The sequence below is a fragment of the Mirounga leonina genome, unplaced genomic scaffold, assembly GCF_011800145.1.
Source record: "Mirounga leonina isolate KUSES-001 unplaced genomic scaffold, KU_Mleo_1.0 Mir_366, whole genome shotgun sequence".
NCBI classification, from domain to species: domain Eukaryota; kingdom Metazoa; phylum Chordata; class Mammalia; order Carnivora; family Phocidae; genus Mirounga; species Mirounga leonina.
In genome coordinates, this window is record NW_023270709.1 from 17400693 (window position 1) to 17425749 (window position 25057).

The 25057-nt window shown below is 46.6% G+C and overlaps 1 protein-coding gene across 1 annotated transcript in view; it reads right to left on the reverse strand.

The window, feature by feature from the left end:
- DTNBP1 (dystrobrevin binding protein 1) overlaps positions 1-25057 on the reverse strand; it is a 121628-nt gene that overhangs the window by 5877 nt on the left and 90694 nt on the right. The window contains exon 8 of the mRNA XM_034985717.1: positions 3595-3750. Within this exon, the coding sequence (XP_034841608.1) occupies positions 3595-3750 (156 nt within the window). The remainder of the gene's footprint in view (positions 1-3594; positions 3751-25057) is intronic.

A 25057-nucleotide genomic window follows, 5' to 3' on the forward strand; every position in this document is an offset into this window, starting at 1 on the left:
TTATCATGAAAGGCCAATACCACGGGTATAAGACTACGGACAATCAAGGAAATGCAAATCAAAACCCAAGTAAGAGGTCATTTCGTACAGGTTGGCAAAAACTTAAATCTCTGGCTCTAACAAGTATTGACAAAGATGAGGAGTGATCAGAACATGCACATACTGCTAGGGACGCTGTAAACGGGTATGGGGATTTTGGCAGGTAATTGACCATCTAGTAAAAATAAAGATAAGCACATCAAATGACTCTGTAATTACTATCATCAGGATACACCCTAAGGAAACAGTTCTCAAAGCGTGGCCCCCAGGGCCAGCAGCCTCTAGCATTCCCTCACCCCAGAACTGGTCAGAAATGCGAATTCTCAGGCCCCACCCCAGACCTACTAGATCAGAAACCCTGGAGTGGGGCCAGCCCCCGTGTGAGCAGCCCTCCTGGTGACGGTGAGGCTGGCTCAAGTTTAAGACCCACGGCCCTAAAGAAACTCTCCTCACATGTACCAAGACGCACGGGAATATCCTTCTTAACGGTGGTGTTTTTAGTGAGAAAGAACCTGAAACAACGAAAACACCATCGACTCAATGAATAGATTTCCATATATTCATTCAGTAGATCTGGAAATTATTTAAGAGTGAAAAGGAACAAATGAGGCTGAAATGAGCCGGAATGGACAATGGTCAGAATACGTGCCCAGAAAGCCAGCATGCAGTGCAGCGCCCATCTGTGTCTACGCGCAGCCGAGGCGGCCGGAACCGGGAGCGCGGCTGGTCCCTCTGGAGGGGGGCCCTCACTGGTATGGGTGCTGTTAGTTCTTGAGCTGGGTGGTTAGTACATGGGTGTTTTTTTTTTTTTTTTTTTTGAAAATATACCAATAGTTTATCAAGTCAGTCACAAAAGTCCACTTTCCAAAGTAATGCACTGCAAGAGATGAGTTTTGAGACAGTATATGGGTGTTTATGTTATTCCTTATACCTCTGTGTATATTTGGAATATTTCATAACATTTTTTAAAATATCTGAAGCAAATCTGGGAAAACATTAAAATGCTAAATCTGGAAACAGAAGTATGGGACATTTTCAGTTCTTTTCTGGATATTAAAATACTTCCTAATTCAATGAAAGCCAGTAATGGGTCAGAGTAAATTTCCAATAAAAATTTTATTTCTAAATAAAACCCTCACGGGGAAGTAATTATACAAAGTTAAATCCATAAGCTGATGACTGTGTTTGAGACACTCCTCCAACTCAAGATAGTATCCTGGGGGGGCGGGTAAGACACTATATGAATTCTAGTTTGGTGCATTTTTATCTATTAATTCTCCTCTAACTTTGCTAATCTTGCCCACACATCCTTTCCTTCTCTTTCCCAAGCACTGAGTCCATCCTGGAACATCCAAGGGCTGAGTCAGGGCACAGGGGGACACCCCTGGCTCCAGGATTTGACTCTGCTGAGCTCCACAGGGCCCCCTTGGGAGCCGGAGATCCATTGTAGGAACACAGATACAGAGCAGGGCGTCTCCAAGGTGATCTATTCATTACTAGCTGTACCCTCAACATACCCTGGCTCGCAACGAAGACCACTGAAGCCAGGTCTGGACCACACCAGGCTGCTGTGCCTGGACTGCACTCAGACCCGCTGGGCGCCAGTGGCTCCCAGTTCCCCTCCGAGGCTTGGCACATCTGGTGGTGCCCTTGTGTCTCCAAGTGCGGGACGCCCCACGCTCTGCGGGTTCTCCAGCCTCACCCGACCCAGGTCGCCCGAGGTCCCTTTACCCTTTACTCGGATACTTTTCTGGGTAAAATTTCCCATGCCTTTGTCTTCATTAAAAAATGATGCTTTGGAAAGTGAGAAAAATTCAGACTGCTATTTCTGATTTAGTGGAAGGAGTCCAAAATACCATGTTCACTATGGAGATTTTTTTATCTTGACTGATTCTCCTACACGAGACCTCCCCACGTTCATCCTTGGGAGAGGACTGCTGGGGAAGACAGGCGTGTGGGACTCGCCAGGCTGGGAAGCCCAAGGGACGGCTCCCAACAGCCCTGTGGAGAGAGATGCTTGTTATCTGCAAATGTCCTTCCAGCTCTGGCTGCAGCAGAAAGCGAAAAAGCCCAAATCTTCCAATTTTCTTCTTCAGTGCTTTCAAGACCACACAAGGGGGTGCCTTTAGGAGGCGAACAGGCTGAGATGAGGTGGGGAGGGCTGGGCCTCCCCTAAGGGGATTAGCGTCCTCCGCAAAGACATGCCCGAGGGGGGCTCTCACTGCCACGTGGGGGTGCGACGAGATGCAAGCCCAGGAAGAGGGCTTCTCCCCTGGGAGCCGAACCTGCCGGCACCTTGATCTTGGACTTGAGCCTCCAGAACTGTGGGAAATAAATGCCCGCGGTTTAAGCCACCCGTGTCTGGGGGTTTGTTACAGGGGCTCACGCTGAGACGGCCTCCTCCTCACCCCTGCACACGACAGGACCCACATCCCTGCAGCAAACGGGCCGCTCACTCCATAACCAGCACCAAACCCTGGAGCAAAGGAATAGCGTGCGTGTTCTGAGGAAACGGGCAGCCTGACCTTCCTAGATGAAGACAGACTTTAGGTCGGAGGCATACAACAGGGAAAGCCAAGTCCAGAGAGACGAAGACGCTCATCTTCAAACCTGTCCGACCCACTGCAAGAAAGCCTTAGCCACCCGACGCGTCCTCTGGTGCTTTCCAAGGCATTCAGATATTACTTCTCATCAGTTTTCTCTGCATTATTTTCCTTCCTTGTTTTTGATTTCTTTAGCCTCTCCTGGGGGAGGCCACAGGATAGAAAGGGAAGGAAGAGCGTGAGGTACGTCGGGGGGTGTGGTGAGGGGCGGGGGAGCCCAGGGAGGCTGAGGACAGTCAGATCTGGGGAGGCGGGGGGGTCTCTGGGGCGCTGAGGGGCAAGTGAGCCCAGAAGGCCTGGCCGTCACTGCTCCTGCCCGAGAGGAATGGAAGCTGCCACGTAGGCCCCCGGCTCTCAAAGGTGGGATGAGGGACTCCGTCCCTGATGCCTCCCCTGCTCCGCTTGTTCCTGGGAACCATCGAGATGCAGACAGACATTTATGCACCTAGATGTGCCTCACACAACCATTTATAAAGGTAAAGAATCGACACGTTCAGCTAGGAAGCTGGTTAAACGTAGCACAGCGTACATCCTGCCGGTGAGGACGCACCTCTGAACCCACGCCCTTCTAAGGAATTCTTAACACGGGGACTGATGCCCGTGGAGTGACTGGACGTAGGTACGCTGTGGTAGCAGTTACGTACACAGACTGGGAAAGAACCACCCCGAAAATAGTAACAGATTATTCTGTGCTGGAGAATTAAGGGTAATGTTGGTCTTTTTTAGTTTTTAATAAAACGTATTTTATGTTTTCTAAGTATCTCCAATTAAAGCCTAGAGCTACAGGAAGGCGCAAAAACCACAAGACAGACGTGGCATGACGCATCCACTCTGAGTTTTGGGGACTGATACCAGAATGGACTGCAGGGGACTGTGCCCCACGACCCGGCCGGGGGATGCAGTGTGACACGGTCTCGGTCCCCCGCTGCCAGCGACCCTCTCCCCCACTTGCCTCTCCTCTCCGCTATCTGCAGGTAACCTGTGGAGAGGTACTGCTCCATGTCCTGCTGGAAGGCCTCCTCGAAAAACTTCTGCCGCTCCTTCAGCTTCGCTTGCTGGGCGTGCTCCATTTCCAGGACCTTCTGGGTGTGCTCGGCATCGAGTTCAGCTAAGGAAACAGAACACTCTGGGTCAGGGTTTGAGAAGGGGCGGGGAGACAGGAAACGGGAATACATTCGTACTCCTGCGAGCCTCCAGGCTGAGAGGCCGGTGCCCCGACGGAGACGCAGGCCGCCTCCCGTCCCCCAGTCTGGGGCCCTTCCTCCAGTCCCCAGCGTGCCAGGCCCTGGCCGTCCGTGCCTTTGCCTGTGCTGTCCCCCCACTCCTGCCTGCAGTGACCTTCCCAGCACACCTCCCACTTCGTACAGAACAGCTTTCGGGCAGACAGGCGGACAGGGCCCTAGACAGAGGCTGCCCTCTGCCCTCCCCCAGCGCGGAGCCAGGCGCACAGGAAGCACCAAGTAAGGGAGCAAGGACGCAGCTGCTGGGGTGCAGTGGCCACGGGGGGTCTGGGCTTCACTGCTCACCAGCCATGCAAGCTGCCTGACATCCGTCAGCCTTCCTGAGCTTCACGGGGCCCATCTGAATTTGGGACAGGAATATTAACCCAATACTGACACGCGACGTCAATGGAATCGTGCTGAAAGAACTTTACGATTAAAGTGAGCAGGGACCCTTCAAGTTGGGGCCGAGTCCGTACGAGCAGGCAAGAGCCATCAGTCGGCGGCACGCCGGCAAGAACCCCACACTGGCCTCCTGGGGCCTCACCGTCCTCCGTGCCCCTGTGGAGACACTGGGTCAGGCGTATACCATCGTTTGCCCTGTACGTGGGCCACAGGTCATGAATTCTCGGGTCCTCTGGGCGTCACACGGCAGTGGGCACCCACTCGATACGGCCCCCAAGATCCCCGGCCCCCTGGGGCGCAACCCCGTGTGACCCCCAGGCCATGACTGCATCGGATTTCCCCGCCACAATTAGCTTAGGCCCCGTGGCATGGCTGATGTGCAGAAAGAGAGGCCGTCGGGCCGGCCTGCCCTGCCCCGGCTCTTCAAGGCCCCTGCACTGTTCCTGGACAAAGTGATGTAACCAGGGACATCTTCCCGTGCAGGCTCCAAAGCGCGGGGGCCGGTCGGCAAGGCCCCCAGGCGGTGTTCAGGGACGGACAGCAGTCCCCGGGGCGGGGGCCACCAGCGCAGAAACAGGGACCTCCTCCTGCAAGCTCCGCCGACGACCTGACCGAGCGTGGAAGCGGGTTCCTCCCCCGACTCTCCGGACGGCAGTGCAGCCTGGTCGGCACCCTGCTGGCGGCCCGTGAGGCCCGGGGCCTGGACCGACCGTCCTATAGGCTGTGAGCGGAGACATCTGTGCTGTTTATTTAGCCACGAAGCGTGTGCTGGTCTCTTAGGCAGCAACACGGGGACCCTGCAAGTAAACTGCATCAGTTCCAGCCCCTGCCCAAATCGGACGGGTGGAAGACTCAAAAAACGACAACTGGAGGTATTTCCCTTACGCAAATATTTTGCAACAACTACCTTGTGGCAGACACGACGCTAGGCTGAGTTTGGCAGAACAGAACGTGTCCACTACCTTACTGTCGTGGAATAAACTGAGGGCCCCAAACACTGAAAAATAAGTTCACTGAAGACATTATTCCCCACAGTTTACCCTTGGGGTGTTAGAACTCCTCTAACTCAATAATAAAAAAAATCCAATTACAAAATGGACAGAGAATCTGAATAAACACTTTTCTTAAGAAGACATACAAATGACCAACAGGTACACGAAAAGATGCTCAAACATTACTAATCACCACAGAAATGCAAACCAAAACCACAGTGAGAGAGACCATGTCACATCTGCTAGAATGGCCATCACTGGGAAGACATGAGATAACAGGTGCTGGTGAGGATGCAGGGAAAGGGGAGCCCCCATGCACTGTGGGTGGGAAGGCAAGCTGGTGCAGCTGCTGTGGAAAACAGGATGGAGGCTCCTCAAAAAATTAAAAATAGATTCACCCTACGATCCAGCACTCACACTTCTGGATTACATATCCAAATGAATGAAAACAGCATATTGAAAAATTATCTGCACTCGAGCATTATTCATGATAGCCAAGATATGGAAGAACCTAAGTGTCTGTCAGGAATGAATGGATGTGGGTGTGTGTGTGTGTCCGTCCATAGGCATACAACGGAATACGACTCATTCATGAGGAAGAAGGAAATCCTGTCATTTGTGACACTATGGACAGGCCTTGAGGGCGTTACGCTAAGTGTGACAAGTCGGACAGAGAGAGACAAATCCTGCACACTACTTAGATGTGAACTCTAGTAGAAACGGAGAGTAGAATGGTGGTTACTAGAGACCAGGCGGTGGGGGAAGTGGGGAGATGTGGGTCACAGGGTACAAACTTGCAGTTAGAATACATCTCATGTAAAACACTGTGGTTATAGTCAACAGTACTGTATTATATACTTCAACGTTGCTAAGAAACTAGATCCTAAGTGTTCTGACCACAAAAAAGAAATGATAGTTTTGTGAGGTGATGGAGGTGTTAGCGGACGCTACAGTGGTAATCAGACTGCAATATACGCTTGCATTAAATCAGCACGTACACCTTAAACTTCCACAATGTTATATGTCAATTATATATCAATAAAAAATCCTTGGGGTGTTACCAAGTGATTTTTTTTTTTAGTAGGCTCCATGCCCAGTATGGAACTCATGACCCTGAGATCAAGAGTGAGCTGAGATCAAGAGTTGGATGCCCAACCGACTGAGCCACCCAGATGCCCCTGCAGTGATTTTTAACAACAAAAATACATAAAACTTATAGTGAACAATGGTCTACGAGGCCCAGTGTGCTCTGCCTTAGTTTCTTCACCAATATTCAACACCATATTTCACAAATGCTGAGAACATAATCCTATATGCATGATATACCTTAAAAATTCAATAATGGAATATGTTTTTTAAAAAAAGATTTTATTTGAGACAGAAAGCGAGAGCGAGCAAGCATGAGCAGGGTGAGCGGCAGGGAAGGAGACTCCCCCTGAGCAGGGAGACTGATGCGGGCCTCGATCCAGGGACTTGGATCAGGACCTGAGCCAAGCCGAATGCAGATGCTTAACTGACTGAGCCACCCAGGCGCCCCAATGGAGTAGGTTTTTGATCCCAAATCAGTTATAGTCTCCAGTACTTAGACTATTCTGGGCATTCTTCTTGTATTCTAACCTACATCCATGCAAGCAATACAAACTAGCATTAACCAAGCCACACCAACAAAAAGGAAACCTTCCCCACTTCATATAATTCCAGGCATTACACCTACAATATGCCTTCTCTTCACACTATTATAATCACTATGGGCATTCTCTGTATTTCCATGTCACCCTAACTAACCCCATCTCATAGGTCTGTTTACAGGAAGATGGTCTGGAAGAAGCACAGGTTTTGGAATCAGTCCAGGTAGGGTCCTATCCCTTTTAGCAGATATCCCTGAGACTACTTCCTGCAGACGCCGGTTCCCTGGTCTCTCCATATTTCTGCTCATCATTACTACTACTTATTCTTGGAGTCTTGGAGAACCTCAAACCACAGAGCCCAGAAGTTCTGGGGAATTAAAACAGCTCTCAACCAGAAGTCAGTGTATCAATGTTCCAGTCTCCCACCCTTTGCATGGATAATTCTAGGAGGCATTCTGAACACTTCCCAGAGATCCTGGGGGAAATGCAGCCCCTTGGCTCTAGCGTCGACTTTAATAACACATCCCTGTCTTGGCTTTTCCTCCCATGCTTGCTCTCTGCGTCCTCACTCCTGCTCCCCGGGACCGCCTCCCACACAAACTACCTGCAGCAAGATCCTCACCCCAGGCTCGGCTTCCAGAGAAACCCACACTAGCCTATCTAGGACTAGCTATCACGTAACCTCCCTGAGCGTCAACGTCCTCCTCTGTATGAGAAAGGTAAAAACACCTATTCTGTAAGTGGTTGGCAGGACTAAATGAGGGAAGAGACGTGAATCACCAGGCACACAGCACTGACCAAGAGCTGACAGATCCTACCAGCAGCATTTGAAATAATGGATTCTTGAACAGAAATATTATGAAAAAGGAATATGAAACATTACCACGAGCCAGGATGCGCACGACACTGAGAATCACCCCAGCTCTCTTAGCCCCGCTCGGGCACTTCGGAACCAGCCACCTTTCAGCGGCCTTACTACCTCGGTGCGGAACTGAGTGGACTCGGAAGAGGGGACGGAGGGGACTGAAGAGGATGTCTCCTCATCTGTTTCACTTCGGCCACCAACCTCTCTGCTCAAACGCTTCCTGGCTGCCAAGTGCATTCGAGTAAGTCAACCCTAAAGCAGATTAAATATGCTTCAAACACTTCAAGCCAAGTTCACTTAATCTTTAGAAAAAAATAATTCCAGAATAAGCAGCTCAAAAACAGATCAATGTAGAAATCAAAAGGGGTTTTCACTAAAGAATACCTTGTTTTAACCAAATTAAGATTTTCTATAGACAGTTGTATAGCTTGAAAACTTTCATTCTTCTCAAGACTTCTGCTTCAAAAGTTCAGTTCTCTCCTGTTTCTGAATTACAAGTCCTATGTTTGTTTGTTTTTAAGATTTTATTTATTTATTCATGAGAGAAAGGCAGAGGGAGAGGGAGAAGCAGGTCCCCTGCAGAGCAGAGAGCCCCGCGTGAGCCCCGCGTGGGGCTTGATCCCAGGACCCTGGGATCACGACCTGAGCCGAAGGCAGACGCTTAACCGACTGAGCCACCCAGGCACCCAGTCCTATGGTTTTTTATCTTAAGCTTTCTATACTGGAATGAAATCTAATCATGTGTCAACCCTCACAAAAGCAGGGGGTAAGGTAGATCAGGGAATTTAAAATGACTTAAAGAAGAGGAAGAAGATCACAATTTTTTGTTTTCAAGCATGTAACGCAGTCGTTATTGGAAATACTGGCGACCGCCCGACGACGGCTTGTACCTGACGTCTGAGCTGACCACGTGGCGACAGTCAGCGAGCAGCACAGCAGGGCCCCCCGAACCAGCTCCACGCTCAGGGTCACGATGAAAAAGCACAGGGCGGACGGTAGCCGTGCAGAAGCTGCACCCCGGCCTCGGGCCTGAGCGAGAAGGTTCTAGTGCTGCGGATCGCCCTGCCGTGAAGCCAGCTCTCGCCACCGGACAGCCACATCTGGGGCTGCTGCCACCGTGGGAGGCCGCCTGTGGGAGGGTTTCAGATCTAGAGGTTTCGCAGCATCTGGATGTTAGAATGACTGTGGAAAAATATAAATGCTAGAACATTTTCTACAAGGAAAAATGACCCCTTGTTCATGCTTAAGAGGTCATTCATTATACTGGGAAAAGCAAGACAAATGCAAAGATTTAAAGAGCTTCAACACAGGGGCGCCTGGGTGGCTCAGTCGTTAAGCGTCTGCCTTCGGCTCAGGTCATGATCCCGGATCCTGGGATCGAGCCCGCATCGGGCTCCCTGCTCAGCGGGGAGTCTGCCTCTCCCTCTCCCACTGCCCCTCCCCCCCCCCCTTGTGCTCTCTCTGTCTCAAATAAATAAATAATAAAAAAAATAAAGAGCTTCAACGTATAACCTTAAGGTTAAAAAGAAGAAGAAGAAGAAGAAAATGAACCCACACCCAAGCAGCACTGGCTTTCCTGCGGAAGGCAGGAGTGATCGTTTCACTCCGCTACCAGCTGGGGCCGCGCCGCCACGGTCCGGCCCGCTTCCTGCGACTGCCGCGTCCACGCGGGCCGCCACTACCAACTCCACATGCATACTTTCTCAAAACAACAAAAGGTCCCATTACCAGGGAAGATGGTATCAGCAATTCCCAATCACAGGTTTTAAGGGCCATAAGAGTGGCGCAGGGTATGTACATATATGAATCCACTGAGCTCCTTTCAGGACTGGCTTAAGCCATGGCACACCTGCGCCTTCTGACAAAGCTGGTGAGTACCCACAGATGGTGAGGTGTGAAGGGCTGAAATGGCCTCCAAGACTGCGGGGAGCCAAGCAAGACAGGGATGATGTAAGGAACACAGGATAAACCTCTCAAGTAGAGTTGACGATAATCTCTTGAATCCAAAAATGTTAGAAGAGAAACAGTGAAATTTCCTAAGTGTGAGAGTTAAGAAAAATCCTGGTAATCTCTATGTAACATTTAAATATCCAGAACATTTTTCATTCAAGCTAATTAACCAAGAATAAAAATAAATTTAAAATCTAGAAGATAGGGCGCCTGGGTGGCTCAGTTGGTTAAGCGACTACCTTCGGCTCAGGTCATGATCCCGGAGTCCCGGGATCGAGTCCCGCATGAGGCTCCCTGCTCGGCAAGGAGTCTGCTTCTCCCTCTGACCCTCCCCCTCTCATGTGCTCTCTGTCTCTCTCATTCTCTCTGTCTCAAATAAATAAATAAAATTAAAAAAAAAAAAACAATGTTAAAATCTAGAAGATATTTACAATTCAGATGTTTTTAGATGGTTAGAGCATAAGAATTCTGTGACAGTCAAGTGCATGCGACAGGATCCAGGCAAATCTCGTGAGGTCTCTGAACATTTCTAAACACAAACAGGTCAACAGGTCAGCAGGGGCGCCCGGGGGGGCTCAGTCGGTTGAACCTCCGCCTGTGGATCTCAGCTCACATCTCGATCTCAGGGTCAGGAGTTCAAGCCCACTGGGCTCCATGATGGGTGTGGAACAAATGCCCTTCCAGATGGTTTTTGATAAAAACTTCACTGCTGACAGACTGTCAAACCCCATGGCCACTAAAAGACCATACTAAATTCTGTCCATGTGATAGAATTTAAACCCTGGGACTAATGTTTTTCATGCTTCTAACGATCTGCATTTATTTAACAGTTCTTTATGGATGCATGAATAATGCATGTACACTGTGGAAAAATTTTAATTCTTAAAAAGCACAAATAATCGGGTGAAAATCCCCCTTAAGTATCAATGAATAGATGACCTCTGCCAGCATTTGGTGTACATTCACCAGATTGTATTTTGTCCTATTAGGCTGAACTGTACAAAACTGCAACATCCGATCCCCCCCCCTTTTTTTTAGTGTCATTAACATAGTTGTTGTTGAACTTTTTACTTTGAAATAGTCACAAGTTCATGGGATGTTGTCAAGAACAGGGTGTAGAGGGCAGCCCCATGCACCCCCCAAGCCTCCTCCAATGCTAACATCTTAGACAATTATGGTGTAACATCAAGACCAAAATAAATGACATTGGTACAATTCCCAGAGGTCATTCGGATTTCATCATTCACTCCCTCGAGTGTGTGAGCGTGTGCATGTGGGGGGAGCTCTATGCAGTCTTATTCCAACTAACAGTTGGGATGTTAGTTGTGCAACAAACCATAATCAGGATATCCAGCTGTGCCAACCCCCGAGACCCCCCTCATGTTACCCTCTTGTGACCACACCCTCCTCCCCAACCAGGAATCTGGTCTCCAAATCTATTAATTACATTATTTCACAAATGTTACAGAAGGAATCATGCAGTATATATCCTTTTGGGATTGGCTTTTTTTCACTCGGCATAATTTCCTTGAGGTTCATCCCAGCTGATGCACATGCGGATAATTTGTTCCTTTTTATTGCGGAGTAGGATTTCATGGTATGGACGTACCACAGCTTAACCATTCCCTCATGGAAGGACAGCTGAGTTGTTTCCAAATCTGACTAATAAAGCTCCTATGAACATTTGTATACTAGTTTTTGGATGAAAATAGGTAATTTCTGAGATTAATGCTCAAAAATGCAATTGCTGGGTCGTAACATACATGCATTTTTTTTTTTTTTAGTTTTGAAAGGAACTGCCAAACTCTCTTCCGGAGTGGCTGTTCCAGATTCTAGCCCCGCCATCAGTGTGTTAGTGACCTCATCCCTCCGCATCCTCTCCAGCATGGTGAGGCCTTCTCACTGTAATGCGGGCAATTTGTCCTTTCCTCTCCTTCTCCCCAGAGTATGTGTCTATTAGAAACAACTCTGGACTTCCTCTTATTTTCAATAATTGCTATTTTTCTAAAGGTACTTTTAGTTCCTTGAGATATCCCCCCCCCCTTTTCTTTACATTTGGACTTAATAAATATTTAATTTTGGAAAAATTCTGTTCAGAAACTCAGGACTTAGATGAGGACAAAATATACAAGATTTCTTTCCAGTTTTAAAACCCACCTAGTTCTTTTACTAGCAGTCAATCAGTTTTCAAAATAAGGCATACTCAACCATGTTTAAAGTCTCCCAACCTCCTGCCCCCACCTTAAATAATGAATATACAGACTGTCTTAGACTGGAACAAAAACAGACTTTTAAATAATGGTTTCCTAAACTGGGGTTTCTATACATGCATTTTAAAAATTTCAAATTCTATACCTCACATTTTTACAGTTAACAGTTTTCTTCTAGCCTTCATCAACAATTACTTGCCGAGAGAGACTTGTTAAGTATTGTAAACCACACATTATTTCTATGAAAATTCTCAAGTAGGGCAGTCCTTCTTCCTCAAATTTGGTATTTTAAAGAAATTTTCCTGTGCATGGTAAAGTTAACACAATTTTTAAAGGAAGTTAAATGACTTAACAACTTTCCCTCACCCTCCAACACACACACACACACACACACACACACACACCCACCCCTTATACACATGCATCAAGAACCGTTATTTTTTTTACATGCAATTAAGAAAGGATGTTCCTTACCTAAAATACAGTAGTTTCGAATAATGGCAGGTTATGCAGACAGTCAGAATAATAACTCTTACGGACAACAAAGCACTCATGGCAAGCCCTAAGGAGGCTCCCCAAAGTTCGGTCCTTCGGGGCAGCTCCTGGAGCAGCTGTTTCCTAAACCCCTAACACAGGAAACAAACACGAGTCCACTATCTAAACTTCTGGAACATTTTACAATTTCTACCAACTACCCTGAAGGAAATGACCACTATCCAGAGTACCAGGAAAACAGACAGTTTTGTGTGCACAAGGTTTGCTGAAAACCGTGAGGCAGAAACGCTCAGCTATTCGCCGTCATTTATGGGAGGGGCAAGGTGCTCAGAAGCCTCCCCCACCATGCAGCTGAACGTCGGGGCCCCGCCATTCACCCCTCCAGGCCCGCGGCTTCCCGTCAGTGAAAATGGGGGCGGGGGGCAGGGTTGGATGACTTTCATAAGGAGGTTATGTCCAGTTCTAAATACCACGGTTCTATTTTTACTTGCTTTCAATCAGGGCAGGAAGAGGTAATCCTAAATCCTGTGTCCTTTTTGGTAAAATTATATGAAAACCCGATTAGCAGTAAGAAATGTGGAACCTTTTCAATTAGACAGTGACATTTCAAGAAAATTAGCTTCAACTATTAACAAAAACCTGATGGGGGGCGCCTGGGTGGCTCAGTCGTTAAGCGTCTGCCTTCGGCTCAGGTCATGATCCCGGGGTCCTGGGATCGAGCCCCACATCGGGCTCCCTGCTCAGCGGGAAGCCTGCTTCTCCCTCTCCCACTCCCCCTGCTTGTGTTCCCGCTCTCGCTGTCTCTCTGTCAAATAATAAAATCTTTAAAAAACAAAAACAAAAACAAAAACCTGATGATATTTTTGCATTCATTTTCATGGTCATTTTCCTGCTGAAACAATGATTAGAACGCAAAAGCTTCAGATTAATGGACAAGTGGAAAGTGCAGTCAGTCTGTGGCCAGAGGCTCTGTGAGTTATTAACCTGCCAGAACACCATGCACTCAGGAGGAAGCCTGCTAGGAGAGCTTTGTGGCCTGAAATGGGCACAGGGAGCGTCTAGCCTGCGGCGTTTCCTGCAGGGGACCGAGATATGACCTGATGGACAAGATGACTCACTGTTCAAGGGAGTGGTTCAATGCCATTTGAAAGTGCTATCATTCTGGGATACGTTGACAAAAGATACCTTTTACAGAAACAATATATAAAAATGATAAAATATCAAGCCTATATCATGATATCCCATTCTTTGAATGATTTCCAATTTTTTTCTTCTAAGACTGAAAAAAAAAACAAACAAAAAACCCCAGTCTCAAAGCTTTGTGTTATAAATATTTAGAAAATAGCCTCATTTCCTAGAACTTTTAAGTCAAATCTGACACTCCTGAATTTTACTTAGGGTACTGACCTACTTAATAATAATTATTGGATCGGGGGGCGGGCATTAGATCTTTAGAGAAACGCTTTCAAACTCCTTTGGTATTTTTTGTTACTACATGAAAGACTATAAAAAGAAGTATAAACCAGCTGCTTGCATCTAAATGTGAACATCAGCTATTACAGAGCTTATTCAAATGGGTTATGGAGATAGTAGGCCAGGGGTTCTCAACCTTTAGTGGGATCAAAATCAACTTGAGGGCTGGTGAACACAGATTGCTGGGCCCCGTGCCCAGAGTTTCTGATTCAGTAAATGGTGGGCCAGAGAGTGTGCATTTCTAACCAATTCCCAGATGATGCTGATGCTGCTGGTCCGAGGGCCAGGCTTTTGAGAACCACTGCTCTAGGTGAACTATAGCTGTGTGTCTACTTGGTTCAAATTTTTACTTTGTACAGATATGTATACAACGGAAAAGAAAAAATACAAGATGGGGAAGCTGGCACACTTCATGGAAATGACAGAAACATCCTCTCCTTGATGCTTTTCAAACTATCTGGAGTAGCATCTAAAAAGGAAAATCTCCAACAGCAACTGAAATGTAAAATCATAAACAGGCGTGACCTATGGTGATCTGTACCAGTGAGAGACAAGTGCCTTCGGGGCAGGAGTCCCTCTGTAGCAGCTCGATCTTATTTTGGTGGAATCCCTTACCGTAAGTCCCTGCTCAGTGGCTTGGCAGCCTCATACAGCAGGAAACAAAAATGTGACCAGATCACACCAGTCACCTGGATTTCTGCCTACGGAAGCTGGTGCAAGTAAGAGGCCTTTTTTTTTCCCCCTTCCTTTCCTAAATTTCGATTAGCAGAAGAAATTATTTGTGTAACTGGATCCTTGGATATAGCAACTCTAGTATAAAGATTCATTATGAGTACTCTTAGTTTTTTTTTTTAAAGATTTTATTTATTTATTTAAGAGAGAGAGAATGAGAGACAGAGAGCATGAGAAGGAGGAAGGTCAGAGGGAGAAGCAGACTCCCTGCTGAGCAGGGAGCCCGATGCAGGACTCGATCCCGGGACTCCAGGATCATGACCTGAGCCGAAGGCAGTCGCTTAACCAACTGAGCCACCCAGGTGCCCTGAGTACTCTTAGTTTTTATCGCTCCTTTTCCTCCCAGAGATGGTCACTGTCGGTCTCTATCTGTTGTGTTGTCACAAGGAGGACAAACACAGGGTCGAAGGCAGGCACAGGCTCTATGAACCCGCTGTTCTAGCTGGCCTCACAGACTGGAGAGTTAACAGTTCTCACCAGCCCGGCATCTGTTTAGACAAACACTGCTGTGGGTTAACGTGCACACGAGGAAAAGGCTCTCACGAAGGGACATCTCAGAAGCCACGGCTGTGTAACTGGTAGGCACTGGTCAAGCACTTAAAAGCTATCAGAGTGCTCACCACCTAACTCGAAAACACCTGTGATAGCATCAGTTGGTCACAAAATAGGTTTTTGTGACACTAGGTCACCCACCAACCTAAAGAAAATTTCCGTGCAATGAGGTACACTGTAAAATACTACACAATCCCCAAACCAGCGGCACATCCCTCTTAGGAATTGGAACTGGCTCTGAGAGACCAGAAGCTTTGCGAAAGCTCTTGATGTTCAAGTAAGGAAAACCGGAGGGGGTTTTCCTTCCGTCTTGTTCTAGGTCTTCAGAGCACAGCTTCACGACTAGTGAGAACATTCAGTCAGGTCTCTGCCACGCAGACATGTGGGTATGAGTGTGGTACAGGCAAACAGCGGGGGGAAGGCTGCAGCACTCTGTCCGTCCGCGCCCCCGCACCCGCTCTAACGGAAACCTGGCCCATGAAGGGCCTTTGCGGTCTCAACCTCATTGTCACTAATCTGCCTGGCAGAAATGTGGGCTGCACCCGTTTGTGGCTAGATCTTTCTTAAGCTAACGCTTTGGCTGTTGGGCATCTTTTGTGGTTCCATACAGATCTTAGGATTATCTGTCGTACTTCTGGTGAAAAATGCTACCGGCATTTCATAAGGATCACACGGAATCTTTAGCCAGCTTTGGGTAGTATGAACATTTTAACAATATTAATTCTCCCAATCCATGAATATGGTACCCCTCTCCATTTATTCATGTCATCTTCAATTTCTTTCATTAATGTCTTACAGTTTTCAGAGTACAGGGTTTTCACCTCCTTGGTTAAATTTATTCCTAGGCATCTTATTCTTTTTGATGCCATTGTAAATGGGATTGTTTTCTTAATTCCTCTTTCTCATGTATAGAAATACAACAGATTTAAGTATATTAATTTTGTATACTACAACTTTACTGAATTCTTTTATTAGTTCTAAAGATATTTTTGATGGAGTATGTCTGTGCAGCACTTAATCCATTTACATTTAAAGTAATTATTAATAGATATGTAGTTACAGCCATTTTGTTGATTGTGTTCTGGTTGTCTTTGTACTTCCTCTCTTGCTCTCTTTCCTTGTGATCTGGTGATTTTCCTTAGTGTTATGTTTCCATTTTTTGTGTATCTGTTATAGATATTTGGTTTGTGGTTCATGAGGTTCCTATATAACATCCTATGTACACAGCAGTCTATTTTAAATTGGTGGTTGCTTAAGTTTTGGCACAGTCTAAAATGACTACATTCCCTACCCCCTCCCCCAGCTGATGTTTTAAGTTTTGGATATATTTTACATCTTACTTTGTGAATCCCTGGGCTAACTGTTGTAGATCTGCATGACTTTATTACTTTTGTCTTTTAACATTCATATTAGCTATGTAGGTGGTTGATCTATTACCTTTACTGTATGTTTACCATTACCAGTGAGAATTTTTCTTTCATAATATTCTTATTTCTAATGATGGCCATTTCTTTTCTATTTAAAAAGGCCCATTTTGCACCCACTCTGGAAAACAGTATAGAGGTTCTGCAAAAAGTTAAAAATAGAACTATTCTATGATCCAGTGACTGCACTACTAGGTATTTACCCAAATAATACAAAAATACTAATTCAAAAGGATACATGCATCCCGATGTTTATAGCAGCATTATCCAAAATAGCCACATTATGGAAACAGCCCAAGTGTCCTAAACTGATAAATGGATAAGGAAGATATGGTGTATACACACACACACACACACACACACAGAGGAATATTACTCAGTCATAAAAAAGAATGAACTCTTGCCATTTGCAACAACATGGATGGAGCTAGAGAGTATTATGCTAAGCAAAATAAGTCAGCCAGAAAAAGACAAAGATCATATGATTTCAACTCATACGTGGAATTTAAGAAACAAAGAGCAGGGGTGCCTGGGTAGCTCAGTCAGTTAAGTGTCTGCCTTTGGCTCAGATTGTGATCCCAGGGTCCTGGGATCAAGTCCCATGTCAGGCTCCCTGCTCAACAGGGGACCTATTTCTCCCTCTCCCCCTGCCTGCAGCTCCCCTTGCTTGTGCACTTGCTGTCAAAAAAGAAATAGAATTTTTAGGGGAAAAAAAGAAACAAAGAGCAAAGGGAAAAAAGACAGAGAGGCAAACCAAGAAACAAGACTCTGAACTAAACCAAACTGATGGTTACCAGAAGGGAGGTGGGTCAGGGGAATGTGTTAAAAAGGTGATGGGGATTCAGGAGGGCACTTGTTGTGATGAGCACTGGGTGATGTAGGAAGTGCTGAATCCCTGTATTGTACACCTGAAACTAATATTACACTGGATGTTAAGTAAGTGGAATTTAAATAAAAACTTAAAAAAAAATAAAGATGTCCCTTTAATTTTCTTGCAAGGCCAGTTTAGTGGTGATGAACTCCTTCAGGTCTTGCTTGTCTGGGAACCCCCCTATCTCTCCTTCAATACTGAGTGGTAACCTTGCCATGTAGAAGTATCTTGGTTCTAAGTGCTTTCTTTCAGCACTTTGACTATATTATTCCATTCCCTTCAGGCCTGCGAAGTTTCTGCTGGAAATCAGCTGATCATCTTATGGGGTGTGTGTGTGTGGGGGGGGGATTCCCCTGTATGCAACCAATTGTTTTTCTCTTATTGCCTTTTTTTTTTTTTTTTAAGTAGGCTCCATGCCCAGTGTGGGGCTTGAATTCACAACCCTGAGATCAAGACCTGAGCTGAGATCAAGAGTTGGAGGCTCGGGCGCCTGGGTGGCTCAGTTGGTTAAGCGACTGCCTTCGGCTCAGGTCATGATCCTGGAGTCCCGGGATCGAGTCCTGCATCGGGCTCCCTGCTCGGCGGGGAGTCTGCTTCTCCCTCTGACCCTCCCCCCTCTCATGCTCTCTCTATCTCATTCTCTCTCAAATGAATAAATAAAATCTTTAAAAAAAAAGAGTTGGAGGCTTAACCAATGAGCCACCCAGGTGCCCCTCTCCTGTTGCTTTTAAGATTCTCTCTTCACCTTTTACTTTTGACACTTTGATTATGTCTTCCTATGAGTCTCTTTAGGTTCATCTTATTTGGGACTCTCTATACGTCTTGGACTTGTCTGTTTCCTTCACCAGGATAGGAAAGGTTTCAGCCATTACTTCTTCAAATAGGTTTTCTGTCCCTTTCTCTCTTCTCCTTCTGGGACCTTTATAATGTAAATGTTAATATACTTGATGTTGTCCCAGAGGTCTCTCAAACCATCCTCATCTTTCTGATTCTTCTTACTTTTTGCTGTTCCAATTGTTTGATTTCCACTACCCTGTCTTCCAGATCACTGACCTGTTCTTCTGCATCATCTGCTCTGCTATGGATTCCCCCAGACTATTTTTCATTTTTCAGTTACTGTATTCTTTGGCTCTGAATGGTACTTTTTAAAGTTTTTACCTCTTTGTTGAAGTTTGCACTGTGTTCATCCATTCTTCTCTGGAGTTTGATGAGCATCTTTATGACCATTACTTTGAACTCTTTACCTGGTAGGTTGTTGATCTCTGTTTCATTTACCTTTTTTTCTGAGGTTTGGCCATGTTCTTTCATTTGGAACATATTCCTGTCTTCCTCCTTTTGCCTCTCTGTGCTTGTTTCTACATATTAGGTATGTCGGTTACATATCTCAGTCTAGAAGGATGGCTTTATGTAGAAGGTGTCCTGTGAAGCCCGGCAATACATACCTCCCTCAGTCACCTGCACCCCTGCGTGCTCCAGGCGTGTCCTCTGGGTGGGCTGCATGTGCCCACCTGTTGTGGCCGGGCTGCAGCTGGTGCAGATTTGCTGGTGTGCATGCTGTCCCCCGGCACCACTGTATGCAAGGCCTGGGTGTGCAGGTGCGTGGAGCTGGCCCTTGGTGCAGCTCTCTACAAGGTTGGCTGCAACTGCTGCAAGCATTCTAGTGTGTGTGGGCTGGCCCCCTGGGGCGGCCCCAGTCCTGGACTAGGCTACCTGCTGGGTGTGGCAGTGTAGGGGGCCACGTGGGAGGGGGCGCTGGTGGTGGCTGAAGCCACTCGCCGGGTGTGGTGGGGCAGGCATTCCTCAGGAGGGGCAGTGGCCAGGGTGGGCAGCTTGAAGGGCAAGTCCACGGGGGAGCCCCAGGGCAGGGCAAGTAGTGCTTGCAGAGCAGACGGAGGGCGTCGGAAAGGGTGCCCACAAGCACCCGGCCAGCACCTCCCTCCCCGGAGAAAGTTCCAAAGACCCCTGCCCCTCCTGCACATGCCCTACAACTAGTCAGTGACTCTCCTGCACGTGTAACTGAGGCAAATTTCAAAGTGCTGGCTCTAGGAGGGAAGTCTCAGTGTCCCATAGGTGTTTGTCTCTCCCAGAGTTAAGCTCGCTGGTTTTCAAAGCCAGACCTTGTGTGGGCTGGTCTTCCCAGCCGTATGGGTAGGTCCATGGGGTGGGGGAGCCCAATGCGGGGCGTGGGCCCCCTATTTCTCAGGGAGGGCCTCTGCGGTTGTGATACCCCTCCTGCTTGTGGGCCACTGAGCTCAAGGTGTGGGTCTTGACTAGGCTGTGTCTCTGTCCCTCCTACCTGTCTCCATGTGGCTTTTTCTTTACATCCTTAGTTGTGTAAAATCTGTTCTGCTAGTCTTCAGGTCATGCTCAGCCCTAGCTGTTCTGTATGTCATTATTCTGGTGTGTCCGAGGCAGGTGGTGAGCTGAGGAGCTTTCTACTCCACCACCTCGATTCTGCCCTGCTTTAGACTTCAAATATCACTGAAGAATACTTAGTAATATTTGAAATAATCACCTTTAGAGATGTTTTACTTATACTGCCTAATTTCAAATTAAGTATTTGAAAAATTGCACTCCAGAACAATGGTTTCAAACCTTTTCAAGTTTAAGAGTGGGTGTACTTTTATTGACAAATCTATTGAGAAAATACATAACAACAAAAATCTGTTATGAATTCAGTAGCACTTTTTTAAGAGAGAGAGCATGCACGTGTGTGCAGGAGTGGGGGGAGGGGCAGAAGGAGAGAGAGAATCTGAAGCAGGCTCCCAGCTGAGCACGGAGCCTGATGCGGGCCTCAATCTCACGACCCTGAGATCATGACCTGAGCCAAAATCAAGAGCTGGACACTTAACCGACTGAGCCACCCAGGCACTCCTCAGGAATAAGCACTTTTAAAATGACTGAATCATATTTCCCACAACATTTACACACATTGGAAACAAATATTTTGTATTGCAAATATATACAGTATTCTGTTTATCACACAGGACACGAAACTCAACGTGCTTCTGGATGCAAGTGCCTCTCATTATATATGTCCTCAAGCCACAGGCAGGAAATATCCTGCTTCTAAAAGGTTCGGCAACAGTCAAATCTCAGAATGCCTGAAAGTTGATCATATCTGTTGGAAATGTAATTATTTCCAGAAAATATTCTAGAAATGGGTATTTATCACTTTCGATTGCAAGCTGTTGGAAACTTAGGAGCGAGTGACTTAGGAATAAATTAGTACTATAAATGGCAGCCATAAGCCCTCACGGCCAGCTGATAAGACGGGGATGAGAAATGGATTGTGTGCTTCCCAGCAAGGCTGTGGTGCAGCCGGCGGGGATGGCAGGAGATGGCCCCTGAGTAGACCCATGAGTCCGAAAGCAGAGGAAGAAGCTGCATTAAGAAGGGACTGGCAGGGGAGCTGCCAACATGTGGGGGCAGCCTGCTGAGCAGTCTGAATTTTCTCACTTCCCTTAGTGCTCCTTCCTGAGATTTCCCCAATTCGAGATTTGTATGTTTCCACATGCCTCTTCTAAGTAAGTAGAATATGGTGTTTGGGAGCTTGGAGAAGATTCTGACATTCAAACGTGAACATGAATGAGGTTTTCTCGTGCTTGCCTCCTCCCTAGCACTCCTCAGATTAACTGCTGCATGGAGGGGGGAGACACGGCAGGAAGACAGATGAGTCTGAAGAAAGGAGGAGCGAGAGGGGGAGAGGGCAGCCACCATGCGGGCCTCGGTAGGGACTTCTGGCCATGAAGGCATTAATGTCTCGTAGAAAGAGGAACCGGAAAATGCGAGAGACAAATACGAGGTGTCAGGGATGCACTACTCCTGACAGGAAATGGGGTTCAGAGATTATTTTAGCCTCCGTCTTCCTGTTTTCTCCGGGCTCTTCAACTACACCGTGGGCAGTGAAGACTTCTGTCGGAACAACTCAGAAACGAAAGCATCACTCACAGGGGGTATCCTGACCAGCATCCCGTGGTAACTCCTAACAAATCACGCTTGTCTCGCGGCCCCGCTTAGTGACACGCTTGCCCTTTGCTCAGACGCAGCACGCCCCATCTCACCCTGCGGGGCTCTGCCTCCACCCCAGACAGACGCAGCAAGGACAAGGCTCTCTTCCCTCCGCTCTCCCACAGGAATGGACACATCTTTGCTTGTGCCACAACGAGCCCTCGTCACTCGGCCAGACGCTAAGCTCCTTGAGGGCAGACACTATGTCTTTTAAAGGGGATCAGGATGCACCACCCTCAGATATGCCACTTTGGCGTCGAGAGTACTTTGAGCTGAAGGTGACCGAGAAACAGCAGATGTAAAGGGAAAGCTCTTTAACCTTCCCCTTTCTGTCTAAACGCGGGGTAGAAGTTCTCCTTTGTAAGGTGTCTCCGTCTCCCATAACCAGGAGGAGGAAGAGGAGTCTTAACCCCTGGGGATGACTGGTCATCAGAGGAGGCACCAACCTGCGTCTGTGTGGCAAATCTTACTAAGTAACCTTCGCCTTCCATTAGGTCCCCCCATCTTTGGACCTTCCTGTAATTCGCCACCCCTAGACGCCCAAACTCTCCCTCTCTGTCTGGGTCTTTACTATTTATCGCCCTTTGTTAAAATGGTACAAAGCCTGCAGGTCTGACTGCGCCCGTGGTCTTCACTTCTTTTCTAGGAGGGCCTCTGTGTGCGTGTAAAATTTAAAATATTAACATCGAGTAAAATTTGTATGCCTTCTCTCCTGTTAAATGTTCTTTGGTCAGTTTATTTTCCAGGGCCCTACGCACTAAAGCTAAGAGGCAGAGAAGAAAGTTTTTCCTCGGTTACACTTTCAGCTTGGCAGTTCTAGTGCCTATGACATATTAGCAAAAGTCAGATGAACGAACGGGTCATAATCACAAAATGCCATATGTCCAGGGGCCGGGAACACCAGCTGCACAAGCCGATCTCGGGAGCAGGCTTTCACCTGGTGGCTTGACCGCCAAGCTGCCCAAGGCGGGCACAGCAGGCCACCGATGCGGAAGAGAACAGCCACAGCAGCTTGGGGACAACGCATGGCCGCCAGGAAACACTGGTGTGCCTTCCAGGGGCTGCGAGCAAACATGCATAATCTTCCAGGCTAAATGTGGGAGGAGGGAGGGGCTACACTGAGCCCTCCCGGGCTGGCAATGGACAAGGACGTCAAACTGGTCCATGTGATCAGTGCATATTCAGAAACACCTGAGCTTAACAAGAGTCACTGACACAAAAATGCCATTACCCAGGGACTAGGGGAGAGTTGGCTGAGAAATCTGGGAAACCTTAAAAATAGCATTCTAAAAAATAATAAATCACCTCCAAATGATCAACAAAACACAGCCTCCGAATCACCTCCCAAAATTCCTATTTACAAAATGCAGCAGTAAACCTTTCCTTTAGGGTGACAACAACTAAAAGTACACAGAGAGACGGAAGGAGTACGGAGAGTTTATTCAGAACAGCACTTAACCTGTAGGATATTTATCCATTCAGTGAAAAGTTCAACACACGCACGAGATTATGGGAACTCCCTTGTATGTACTCAACTAAAATGACAGCAATTCATATACAAGATTATTTTGTTGTAAGAAGAGTATGACATAAACTGAGCTAACAATCCTAAAATAAGATTGTTTTGAAAACTGTGATGTGACAATGTCCTTTTCACAAATGCTCCAGAAAATGTCCATACTCCCTACACTGAAGACCTGCCCACACCAATCCAATGATGTAGTTTTGGAATGTTGGTGAGGTCTGGAGCTGACGGCCAAGAAAGAATTCCTGAGACATCTTTGGTGCAAAAAGGTGGTTTTCTTAAGGCACGTGGGCAGGAAGAGCTGCACTGGGGTTGTGAGGGGTGGCGATTTTAGACCTTCAAGTTGGGAGGGGATTAGGGACAGAACAAACCTCCCAGGTATTTTGGAAGCAAGGTTTCCAGGATCCTGAGGGGGCTAGCTGTTGTTAGGAAAAGGTCATTTATTACTGGTTAGTAAAAACTCAGTCATGAGACTCTTCAGATGTGTATCAGTGGGTCATCTGCTTGGGGGATGATTGCCAACATTTATCTTGGAGGGGGGTAGAGATAAGGGGAGCTTCCAAAGGGATTTCTGTATGTTTAAATAGACTCACAGGATCCTGGGGAGGGGCGGGTTAAGACTGCCTCTTGCCCTTAACGAAGTGTCAACGTCGAGGCAGCTGAGTCCCTAGAGGAAGGTCACTCTGCCTGTTTCAAGGACTTGTCAGTGGGCTGTAAGTAGTAAGGAAATTTAATAATTTTTCTTCTGCTTCTGTTTCCCACATCACCCAGTCCATAGGAATAAGTTGTTTTCGGGGGTATTCCACGGTCTTCCACTGTTCTAGGCACAAAGCAGGAACTCAACAGTGATTGTGAAATGAGTGAACAGACGACTCATTACGAGATAGGAGAAAGAAGGCCCAGCTGTCAGGAAACACCCACTCGAGAGAAAGGTTTAGTGTAAGCCAAAACACAATTATTTTCATTTCATCACTGTCTCCTTTGTATATACTCAAAAGCAGGAGAGAAAAACAAAACACACAAACAAAAAAGGTCCCTAAGTCTTGTCATTTTATGAAAGTCTGCCTAAAAACCTAGTAAAGCAAGTTGAGTTTACTCTAGGAGACTAACACATCGGAACACCACCCTTATATATTTGCACGTCCTTTAAGTATGTTACTGTTTCAACTAAGGTCCTGGATAAAGAGACAAGATTTTAAAGCACTCAAAAACACAAACTACGTATCAGGTGAGGATGATACAACATACGCGCTGTTTTAACCTCAGGGGAGCTGAACACTCAACAGTGTTGCAGAGAGGAGAAGTGATTTGATCAGCATTTGGGGTAAATAGTTTCAGGACTTCCAATGTCCTTGATCCACCTTCCCCTGTCTGCACACGAACAACTCTGTTTACTCTTCGTGCGTGAGGCAATTAATGACAAGCCTCCTGACAACAGATGAGCTTTCCCTTTTTGGCTCAGAGAGCTTTGCCATTTCTTAAATTTACTTATAAAAACCCATGTGGATTCCTTAGAAAAAGGCCCACAGGTCTGATAGTTAATTTCTTATGTCTTTTTCATTCCCCTCACTTCCTGTCCTAAACCTAATTTCTTCCATTTATGATCATGGGTATGCCACAAGAGATGAAATATTTTCCAATTTACTAGAATCTCCTGACTCTCAAAATTTACCTGCTTTTACCATTTTAGACATTACAAAGTAAAATGACCCAGCAAAGGGATTTCAACATCATGTTCTATTTTCCTTTTTTTATAGCAGGCATTTCATTACCTCTTTTTCTCTGTAACTTCAATCAAGAGAATCCTCTCTGTATACTTCAGAAAACTATAAAAAGGGCAATATGTTCTCCGGTATCCATTTCACAGACAGAATGGAAAGCACTTAGCAAAAATAATACACTTTAGTTTTCTGAGTAAGACACTTCTCACCCTTGGCCTAGAAATCCCAGTGCTCTCTGTTGTATTTTGAAAGATAAAATGAATTAGATTTACTGTAATCCCTTTGAGAAATAGTAATTTGCTTCTATTAATTCACTGAGTCAATCAGAGGACACTCAGAGA